This window comes from Dermacentor silvarum, chromosome 2, assembly GCF_013339745.2.
Source record: "Dermacentor silvarum isolate Dsil-2018 chromosome 2, BIME_Dsil_1.4, whole genome shotgun sequence".
Taxonomy (NCBI): domain Eukaryota; kingdom Metazoa; phylum Arthropoda; class Arachnida; order Ixodida; family Ixodidae; genus Dermacentor; species Dermacentor silvarum.
The window spans coordinates 59,108,865-59,119,706 of record NC_051155.1 but is presented as its reverse complement, the minus strand read 5'-3'; the positions used below and the strand labels follow the sequence as shown (position 1 = coordinate 59,119,706).

Genomic DNA, 10,842 nt, shown 5'->3' with positions numbered 1-10,842 from the left:
GAGGTGAGTGCGAGTGAGTGCCAGTGAGTGTGAGTGCAGGTGAGTGCGAGTGCGAGTGAGTGCCAGTGAGTGTGAGTGGAGGTGAGTGCGAGTGAGTGAGTGTGAGTGGAGGTGAGTGCGAGTGAGTGTCAGTGAGTGTTAGTGCAGGTGAGCGCGAGTGTGAGTGTGTGACAGTGAGTGACAGTGCAGGTGAGTGCGAGTGAGTGAGTGTGAGTGGAGGTGAGTGCGAGTGAGTGCCAGTGAGTGTGAGTGCAGGTGAGTGCGAGTGCGAGTGTGTGACAGTGAGTGACAGTGCAGGTGAGTGCGAGTGAGTGAGTGTGAGTGGAGGTGAGTGCGAGTGAGTGCCAGTGAGTGTGAGTGCAGGTGAGTGCGAGTGCGAGTGAGTGCCAGTGAGTGTGAGTGGAGGTGAGTGCGAGTGAGTGAGTGTGAGTGGAGGTGAGTGCGAGTGAGTGTCAGTGAGTGTTAGTGCAGGTGAGCGCGAGTGTGAGTGTGTGACAGTGAGTGACAGTGCAGGTGAGTGCGAGTGAGTGAGTGTGAGTGGAGGTGAGTGCGAGTGAGTGCCAGTGAGTGTGAGTGCAGGTGAGTGCGAGTGCGAGTGAGTGCCAGTGAGTGTGAGTGGAGGTGAGTGCGAGTGAGTGTCAGTGAGTGTTAGTGCAGGTGAGCGCGAGTGTGAGTGTGTGACAGTGAGTGACAGTGCAGGTGAGTGCGAGTGAGTGAGTGTGAGTGGAGGTGAGTGCGAGTGAGTGCCAGTGAGTGTGAGTGCAGGTGAGTGCGAGTGCGAGTGAGTGCCAGTGAGTGTGAGTGGAGGTGAGTGCGAGTGAGTGCCAGTGAGTGTGAGTGCAGGTGAGTGCGAGTGCGAGTGAGTGCCAGTGAGTGTGAGTGGAGGTGAGTGCGAGTGAGTGAGTGTGAGTGGAGGTGAGTGCGAGTGAGTGTCAGTGAGTGTGAGTGCAGGTCAGTGCGAGTGCGAGTGAGTGTCAGTGAGTGTTAGTGCAGGTGAGCGCGAGTGTGAGTGTGTGACAGTGAGTGACAGTGCAGGTGAGTGCGAGTGAGTGAGTGTGAGTGGAGGTGAGTGCGAGTGAGTGCCAGTGAGTGTGAGTGCAGGTGAGTGCGAGTGCGAGTGAGTGCCAGTGAGTGTGAGTGGAGGTGAGTGCGAGTGAGTGTCAGTGAGTGTTAGTGCAGGTGAGCGCGAGTGTGAGTGTGTGACAGTGAGTGACAGTGCAGGTGAGTGCGAGTGAGTGAGTGTGAGTGGAGGTGAGTGCGAGTGAGTGCCAGTGAGTGTGAGTGCAGGTGAGTGCGAGTGCGAGTGAGTGCCAGTGAGTGTGAGTGGAGGTGAGTGCGAGTGAGTGAGTGTGAGTGGAGGTGAGTGCGAGTGAGTGTCAGTGAGTGTGAGTGCAGGTCAGTGCGAGTGCGAGTGAGTGTCAGTGAGTGTTAGTGCAGGTGAGCGCGAGTGTGAGTGTGTGACAGTGAGTGACAGTGCAGGTGAGTGCGAGTGAGTGAGTGTGAGTGGAGGTGAGTGCGAGTGAGTGCCAGTGAGTGTGAGTGCGAGTGCGAGTGAGTGCCAGTGAGTGTGAGTGGAGGTGAGTGCGAGTGAGTGTCAGTGAGTGTTAGTGCAGGTGAGCGCGAGTGTGAGTGTGTGACAGTGAGTGACAGTGCAGGCGAGTGCGAGTGAGTGAGTGTGAGTGGAGGTAAGTGCGAGTGAGTGCCAGTGAGTGTGAGTGCAGGTGAGTGCGAGTGCGAGTGAGTGCCAGTGAGTGTGAGTGGAGGTGAGTGCGAGTGAGTGAGTGTGAGTGGAGGTGAGTGCGAGTGAGTGTCAGTGAGTGTGAGTGCAGGTCAGTGCGAGTGCGAGTGAGTGTCAGTGAGTGTTAGTGCAGGTGAGCGCGAGTGTGAGTGTGTGACAGTGAGTGACAGTGCAGGTGAGTGCGAGTGAGTGAGTGTGAGTGGAGGTGAGTGCGAGTGAGTGCCAGTGAGTGTGAGTGCAGGTGAGTGCGAGTGCGAGTGAGTGCCAGTGAGTGTGAGTGGAGGTGAGTGCGAGTGAGTGAGTGTGAGTGGAGGTGAGTGCGAGAGAGTGTCAGTGAGTGTGAGTGCAGGTCAGTGCGAGTGCGAGTGTGTGACAGTGAGTGACAGTGCAGGTGAGTGCGAGTGAGTGAGTGTGAGTGGAGGTGAGTGCGAGTGAGTACCAGTGAGTGTGAGTGCAAGTGAGTGCGAGTGCGAGTGTGTGACAGTGAGTGACAGTGCAGGTGAGTGCGAGTGAGTGAGTGTGAGTGGAGGTGAGTGCGAGTGAGTGCCAGTGAGTGTGAGTGCAGGTGAGTGCGAGTGCGAGTGAGTGCCAGTGAGTGTGAGTGGAGGTGAGTGCGAGTGCGAGTGAGTGCCAGTGAGTGCGAGTGGAAGTGAGTGCGAGTGAGTGCCAGTGACTGTGAGTGGAAGTGAGTGCGAGTGCGCTTGAGTGCCAGTGAGTGTGAGTGGAAGTGAGTGCGAGTGAGAGTGAGTGAGTGTGAGTGCCGGTGAGTGTGAGTGGAGGTGAGTGTGAGTGAGTGCCAGTGAGCGTGAGTGCAGTTGAGTGTGAGTGAGTGCCAGTGAGCATGGCCGGAGGTGAGTGCCAGTGAGTGTGAGTGGAAATGAGTGTGAACGTGGTGAGTGCCTGTGTGTTTCAGTGGAGATGAGTGTGAACGTGTCTGAGTGCTGTGTGAGTGGAGCTGAGTGTGAACGTGAATGAGTGCTGTGAGTGCGAACGTGGTGAGTGCTTCTGAGTGTATAGAGATGAGTGTGAACGTGAGTGTGAGTGCAGGCGAGTGTGAACAAGAGTGAGTGCTTGTGACTGGAAGTCAGTGTGAACGTGGTGAGGGCTTGAACGATAAGCAGAGGTGATATCGGTTCACCTTGCTTGCGGAAAAATGGAGGCACGTTGTGTGTACAAGCTCACTCGCGGTGATGACTTATAGCGTTAGCAGATTGTGCACGCCAAGATAGAAACCACTCACTAAGGTCATAATAGTCGTCTTGCTCCGGCGGCGGCCGCGCGGGTGTCGTATCTCGAAAGCGATCTGGGACGTGGAAAAAGTGCGCGCACGAGCGGGCCTCCTCTTCAAAGCAATTTGCGACGTGAACAATGTTCAACTAGAGCCGGTAACTTCGTATGCGCTGCGTTTTCGGTGTTTAGTTCGCTTTGAAGCGAGAGGTGGCACGAAGGTCAATTCGCTTACGGCTATAGCTGCGTCTCCTGCGTTGTGACAGCGAGTTTCCGCGGACATCGCGCGAGATGCGTTGATGTTTGCCTGTGCGCGCGTGACACCGTGCTTGTCTATTTAGTTTGTAGGTGAATGTTTACAAGTTTATACGGCCCATTAAACTACTATCCTTGCTTCCTATAGATCTCTACTAATTTGCTGTCGCAATCGAAGCTTCGCCTTTCGGGCGAAACTGCGACATTTTCTTTAATACGCCAGGGAAGATGTATGGGCTGGAGCGCTGATGGCAGACATATCCAAAACATGACCGGCAAATTTGCCATGAAATCCACTGAGTGAAGAGGCTAATACCGTGTGATTTGCTACGCCTTCGCTGGTCATCCGCCTTCAGAGGGTGGAATGGCTCCTCATTTTCTTCCTGCTTCCTCTTAAACGTACTGGTACAGGCTCCTTATATAAACAGGCAGAGCGGAAGAGGGACTAGCCAAGTTAGCACAGAGTAACAGACACGCAAGCTGGCATACATGGAGAAAAAGCGAAGATGCAATTATAGGTACCGCTTTGTTCTCCCTTTTGTGTTTGTTTCGGCGTTAAGTGGTTGACTAAGTATACGGATAGTCAATCTCTCACACTATTTCCCGCTCTCTTGGCTCAATCCGACCGAAGGGGAGCTTAGCGAGCATGGGCGGCAAGCATGCACACGTCTAATGTCAATGACAGAGAGATGGACAGAGAGAGGTTGGGGCTGACGTTAATGTTTATATCACCATGAATAAATTGAAACAAAAACTTTAGTCGTGCTAGTTTTGCTCTACTTTGCAGTGTTAATAAACCATCTCTCATTAATAATTCAGTCAATGAATCCGTTAACTTGTTTTTATTAAAAGAGAACCTTATTGCCTTCCTCTGCACCCCTTCCATTCTTGCAATCAGTTCTTTTGTGTACTGAAACCAAACAACATTGGCGTGCTCCAGCACTGTTCGTTCAAGCATTTTGTAGGCCAGCAAATTCTATCTGGGGGCGCAAGACGAAGGTGTCTTCTCAGAAAGAAGAGTCGGTTGAGCGCTTAGCATGTACACTGATTTCCACTTGAGGTTATTTTGTTAACATGGCTTTCCCATCGGAGAGCGTATTTTAAAGTGACACCTAATGATTTACGCTGAAATTCACAAGTGAGAGGTGTGTCATTAATAATGTAAGTAAACTCAGATATCTGTTTCTTTCTTACTGTTAGCGTTACAGATTTTTGGGCATTTAGAGTCATCTGCCACTCCTGACACGAAGAAAAGGCAGAATTTTGTATATGGCGATTATCACTATGAATAATTTCGCGGTACAAAATACAATAGTCAGCGAATAGACGGATGTTACCATGTAATCGGGAAGGCAAATCTTTTATGTATGTTAAAAATAAAACTGGGTCCAAAACACTGCCTTGGCGCACTCCCGATGCAACAGGTGCTAAATTGGAAGCTTCGTTGTCAATATACACGAATTGTGAGCGGTATAGATCGGCACAGTGACTCATGAGTGCACTCACTCACACTCGCACTCATTTCAAAGGGGTGAGTGCGAGTGAGTGCCAGTGAGTGTGAATGGAGGCGAGTGCGAGTGAGTGCCAGTGAATGTGAGTGGAAGTGAGTGCGAGTGCGAGTGAGTGCCATCGAGTGTGAGTGCAGGTGAGTTCGAGTGCGAGTGAGTGCCAGTGAGTGTGAGTACAGGTGAGTGCGAGTGTGAGTGAATGCCAGTGATTGTGAGTGCAGGTGAGTGGGAGTGCGAGTGTGAGTGTGAGTGCAGGTTAGCGCGAGTGCGAGTGAGTACCTGTGAGTGTGACTGAAGGTGAGTTCGAGTGAGCGCCAGTGAGTGTGAGTGGAAGTGAGTGCGAGTGGAGGTGAGTGTGAACGTGAGTGAGTGCGAGGCCTGGAAAAAATTATGGTGATTGAGTGTGAGTGAGTATTCGCCCGCACTGCCGACCTATGCTTGCTACCGGGTTTAAATTTACCCCACCAGTAAGTGCTGAAATGAAGTCTGTCACATTTGCAAACATAAATGAGCTTACGTATTTTGTCAACTTCGTACCTATGAACTCATAGTCCTCATTCTCAGCGGCATAGATGTAACGATATTAACACTTGTCTTAAACTTTTCTGTGTACTCCGAAAGTAGAAAACAAGCGTTAATGTATAAGCTTATCGTCCAGTTAGAAGCTGGCTTGTACAATGATAAATAAGGTCTGTCATGTGCAACTTGCTGTTCGCTTTGCCTACTCTCGGCTTTCGACAAAGTGAGCTTGCATCGGTAAACAAACAGAAATTTATTTATTTCTCACCCTTGTACAGAAGAAAAGTAAGCTACAATGGAAACAAACATGTCTTCAAACAAACGATCTGTACTTCTGAAGAAAAACACTCGTAACAGCAGCCAAACATAAAAGGAGTTGACTGTAGACCGGCAACGCATATTTGCACGCATTAAGGTTTTATGTCCACAGCGCTGCCTACAACCTCAAAAGTGGGAAATGCGTGCTCTATTCTTTGTGCCTCGCGCGCGCAACAAGGCTCTCGCAGTAGTCACGCTTTCAGTAAAGCGCGCTACTTACCCCGTGACCGGACTTTACGCAAGGTCGCGCGCAACAGCGCTGTTTTGCAAGATCGAAAAGCAGAGAAGCGCTGTTAAAACATACAACTGCACTCACCCACAAACCACACATGCGCACGGCGCTTTTGTCACCTGGTCCCTAGTGTCAGGCAGATGTCGTCGACAGGAGTATAAAGCCCTCCGCTAGAAACCTCGCACAGACCAGATTCTTCACTCCCGCTTCACTGCTTCGATAGCGCGGTAGCTATCACAGTACGCTGAGGCACACCATACTAGACGCGGCAAAAGCCAAGATGTTCTCAAAGGTGAGATTTCTTGTTGCATTATTTGAGTTCATCTAATCTATCTTCTCAGTCATGAGCAGCCTAAAGCCGACAAATTGACTACGCCGCCGCAGGAATATTTCCCGCTCCGGGGGAACAAAATATGGCTGCATTATCAACCATCCTGCGCGTTATACACTCTTTTGAAATACATCGAGAGACCGATGCTGCTTTATATGGACACAGTGTGGCAATGAAAAACGAGAGTGGACATTTACCGGGGGTAGTGACAATATTTCCTGATTGTCCCTACAGAGAACTCAAGGCAGGAATCTGAAGAAGGCTATTTGCAGCAGTGGCACGAACATGTACTACTGGAAAGCGATGATTTACTTCAAATCACTGCTAAGCTCGCCAAAACGTAAGAGCGCCAAACGCTTTTCATAGTACATAGTAAACTGCACCACCGTAACGCGTATTGTGTAAAAAAAACTGACCTTTTAGAATTTTGATGTCCATGTTATAGCAGACTACAGTTGTATGTGCGTCAAGCCAGTCGCTGTGAAAGCCAGCCTCCCTGACATTGGCAGTAGCAAGCGCCTTGGTTCTCCTTGCTTCCCGTGTTCACACCTTTCTGAATCGGGCTGCCATGCTACACAAACCTTCAACCGTTATCCATCTTGTGCATCAAATTGAACCTTTGCGATCAAAGTGCAAGCTAACCAAATATTTGCTAAGGTATATGTAAAATTTGATTATTCGCTGCGTTTGACAGCGTTAATTTCATATAATACATTTTTTATATTGTGTGCAAGAAATTTGCCATCCTGTCAGGATCACCTTTCGTGCGGGATAATTTGTATCCTGTATTATTTGAAGCGGTGAAGCTTGATTAGTCACGTCGCTGCTACATGCAGATTGATACAACAGCAGACAGAGAGTTGTAGCTTATTTTACCGCCGGCACTCTGCAGTCATCACCCGTGTATCTTGACATAGATTCTTCCGCATCACTTACCCTTTCGTACACTACTCGTTGCAAAAGGATGCTCCACTTGCTTATGAGAATCGCCCAACTGTAATCTAATCACTCGCTCCTTCGTTCCGATTATCAGGCCAGGGCATGCGTCATCAAGACCCACATACTCTAAATATTCTGTTCCCAATCAATTTCTTGGCCAGGACGTCAAAATTATGCAAGCCACAGCGACAACATTGACGCCGCGAGATAAGTCTCACGGAAACGTTTCTTCGCCCAATCTCGTTACATTGAAAATTTTCTACTCTTCAACTTTAAAACAGTCTGTACGATAGCTTGCTGAGGTTGTTCTCGCCATTTTTGTTCTTAGAAACTCAAGGCATCATATAAAAGGGAAGACGCTGGTAAATAAAACTGTTCAGGTCGGAGCGAGCGCTCGACATACATATTGTCGCAAGGAAATTCGAATTCTGTCAGCGAATTGCAGAAGTCCAACTAGAATCGCGGTGGGAAACAATTGTCGCGTAGCACGACGCCATTTTTCGCACACAACAGTTAGATGTTCCTCGTGCTTACGTTCCCAGAACTCAAATGTTCTGAAAGCGAGGACTGTTTTTGTTTAAGTGCTCTATCAGCACTTAAGTGCTCTATCAGCACTTAAGTGCTCTGTCAGCACTTAAGACCTCACAAATCGATAAAATAAGTTTTTCCCACCTTGCACTTATTCTGGTGGGAAATTAGAAACGGTGCATCCTTAGACGGAAGTTATTGCTTCCCATTCTAGATTCAGCTGTTCCTCGCTTGCATTGTATGGCGAGCCAATGCGTTGCACCACCACCAATCGGGAGCGGCATACCAAGGTCCCGGATACGGAGGCTACTTTGGCCCTGCTGCCGGGAGTCCTTACCGAGGATATGCAGACTACGCCGGCGTAAGTGATGACACCCTTCCCGCTACCACCGTTTCCACGAATGTGCACGTATATCGCATACGACCAAAAACATCATACCTCGAGCGCAGAAGATAAGAAAGAGCAGTGCGCACCTTGCAAGGTTTTACATCGAAGTTGTTAGCTTCTAGTTGGTCGGTATTTTTCAAGGCGGGCTCATTCAAAAAACGGCATCCTGCAAAAGGAGTTTGTGTTTGAGTTTCCGCGTAAGATAATTGTTTTCTTGTATATTCGAATTATATTCCGGTAGTATCATGTCTGCAGGTTATGTAGAAGTCGTAATTTACCAATTTTCTGACGCAATTTACTTTTAAACAGTAAATTAGTTCAATGGGGCAGTTGCGCTTGGCGGACGGCCTAGAAGAATGAGGCCGCGTGCTGCACTTCCACACACGTCCGTGAGCGCGTGACGCACGTCGCTTGTCGTGGTGGTGCTTGTGTAACGTCGTCTAACGTCAGCTGGGGTGGCGGTACTTATCTAATGTCCGCACCAGCTTCGCTGTATATCCGCTTTCAAAGCGTGGAAAGGAGGCTTATATTTTTTTAAGTGATCTCATTATAGAGAGCACTGATTTCTTTCTTTCATTTTCATTACTTCAATAAGAAGAACCGATACTTCGAGCTCTCGAGGACCTCGAAATTTTACCCCGTGTTTCAGAAGCAGAATGCTGTTCCACTGTAGTATAGTTATTGGCCAACGAGATAACTTGTTCGAAGAGTGGTGTCCATGAATGCACAGTGGCATCTTTCTATCGATGGTAGCGCTGTAGTTATTTTCCATGATTGCCATCGCTTTCAGCCCTTGGGACCAAATACAAGCTAAAAGATATTTCAGCGTCAGCGGGACCATTGGGGCGCAGTTGTACTGAATTTTCAAGTAGTGGCTATACAACAATTCTTCGAGGGTGTGTGCACTTAATCGATGAATGCGCCTGCAAAATGTATGATTTAAGCAAGTCAATTCTGTGTCATAAGTGCTGGTAGCAACGAGAGTGGCTTAATCATAATAGTGACCGAAGTGATAAGACATTGGTCTATAGCAAACACTTGCCACTAATGGGAAGCCTTTCTGCGTTCTACCACTGATATTGAACTATCAATTCATTTCAGCTAGACGTTTAACATAACGTACACGAAGTCGTCCAAATTGGCAGTTTTGTTACGTACATTAACACGTTTCCATCTATTCCAAATAATGGTGGCGCCCTTCGTTCTAGCCACCCCAGCCATACAATTCAGGCTACGACACGATGGATGAGTTCGGCAACCGGCAGTACCGCAGTGAGCAGGGCGACGCCAACAACGTGAAGACCGGTTCGTACGGATACATGGACGTGTACGGCTTGTACCGGCGGGTCAACTACGTCGCCGACGCCAACGGATTCCGTGCCACAGTCGACACCAACGAACCCGGCACAGCTCCCGGAGCAAGCGCAGACGTCGTGTTCAACGCTGCACCGATTGTACCACCGGTTCCCGCTGGAGCTGCAGTTTCTGCAGGATACGGTGCTAGGGCGGCAGTGCCTGGCTACACGAATGGTTATGGCGGATACGGTGCGTACGGATACGGCCAGAATGTTGCTGCTGCTGGTACCTACGGCAACGGTGGATACGGACGTTCCGGCTACGCTCCGTATGGACAGGGGCTCGGAGGCTCCGGCTACGCTGGATACGGACGCCCCAGCGGCTACGGTGCTGGCTATGGTGCTGGCTATGGTGTTGGTCGATATGGTCCGGCTAACTACGGCGGATGGGCTGCCGGTCACCACGGTTATCGCCGGCGCTAACGACTATTTCCCCTAGCTGACAATGATGGCCCCTTAGTTCAAATAATACTTGTAAGCCGGCAAATAATACACTGTAAGCCGGCAAGTCTCGGCAAATAAATAAAACCTGTTTGATACGTAAAATGCGTGCTGTCATGGTACACAAATAGTAAAAAAGAAAGAGCCTGAGAGCTCCTCCAAGTCACGTTATGGTCCTGTGGGGCTACCAACGAATGCCATCATTTTCTCGCGTTTATTAGTTGAATTTAAATCTCAAATAAGTGGATTTGACTGCTACTGACTTTCGGATGTGCGCGTTGGCCTTACTTATTTTAGAGTTCATTCTTTTCTAGAAAAACCACTTGAAGCCTGCCGATCTGATAACGTTTTCTAAAGAACAAGAACCAGTTCCTTTTTCTTGGCCCCATTTTTCCAGAGATCCTTTCGTATTGCCTGAAGCCAAAGATGAGAAATCTCCAGGAAACGCTTAAGTTAACTGACGCAACGTGCCAAGTACTGGTGCCAAGTACGTTGACCGTTGGCAAGTACTTCAACGAATGTAGAGCTTAGCAATGGGACAGAATTTTACGCACGGTACAAGATTCAAGCACCAGGCGTCACGCACTGAAGCTATAGTCTGCATATACAGTATACAGCTTGTGAGGGATTAAGCGTGTGTATTTTCGCATTCAAAAGAAGAAAAATAAGTAGCGTGGGAATGCCCCCATGGCCTCAACACTAAACAAGCTTGCACAGACGTCTAAAGTTGACGTAATTGACTAAGAAAGCTTTAGTTACCCGAATGATTTATTGTAACCAAATGATGCAGCGGAGAAAAGCCTTTATCGCCGTACAGACAGCCCTGAATATTGCCGACAAAGTGTTTGTAGGCAGCTTATCTGTGTTCTGCATAATTTAACAGAATATCACGGCATAAAATCTGTACATATCTTGTCGCCTAATAAAATATATCAATATACACAGACCTCTTAATCGAATGGGGCACAATATTCGGCGGTTTCCTTGTTTTTCTTATAGGTATACAGGGATACAGAAGCGTAAAATGTATTTGGGTACTCGTCGAGCTTCTTGGTGCGTGCAC

The 10,842-nt window shown here is 48.8% G+C and overlaps 1 protein-coding gene across 1 annotated transcript; it reads left to right on the top strand.

Annotated features, from left to right (window-relative positions):
• Window positions 1-9,224: 9,224 nt before the first annotated feature.
• On the top strand, window positions 9,225-9,761 carry LOC119440065 (adult-specific rigid cuticular protein 15.5). Its single transcript, XM_037705007.1, has one exon. It carries the CDS (start codon window positions 9,225-9,227, stop codon window positions 9,759-9,761), a length of 537 nt encoding a protein of 178 aa, XP_037560935.1.
• The last annotated feature ends 1,081 nt before the right edge of the window (window positions 9,762-10,842 follow it).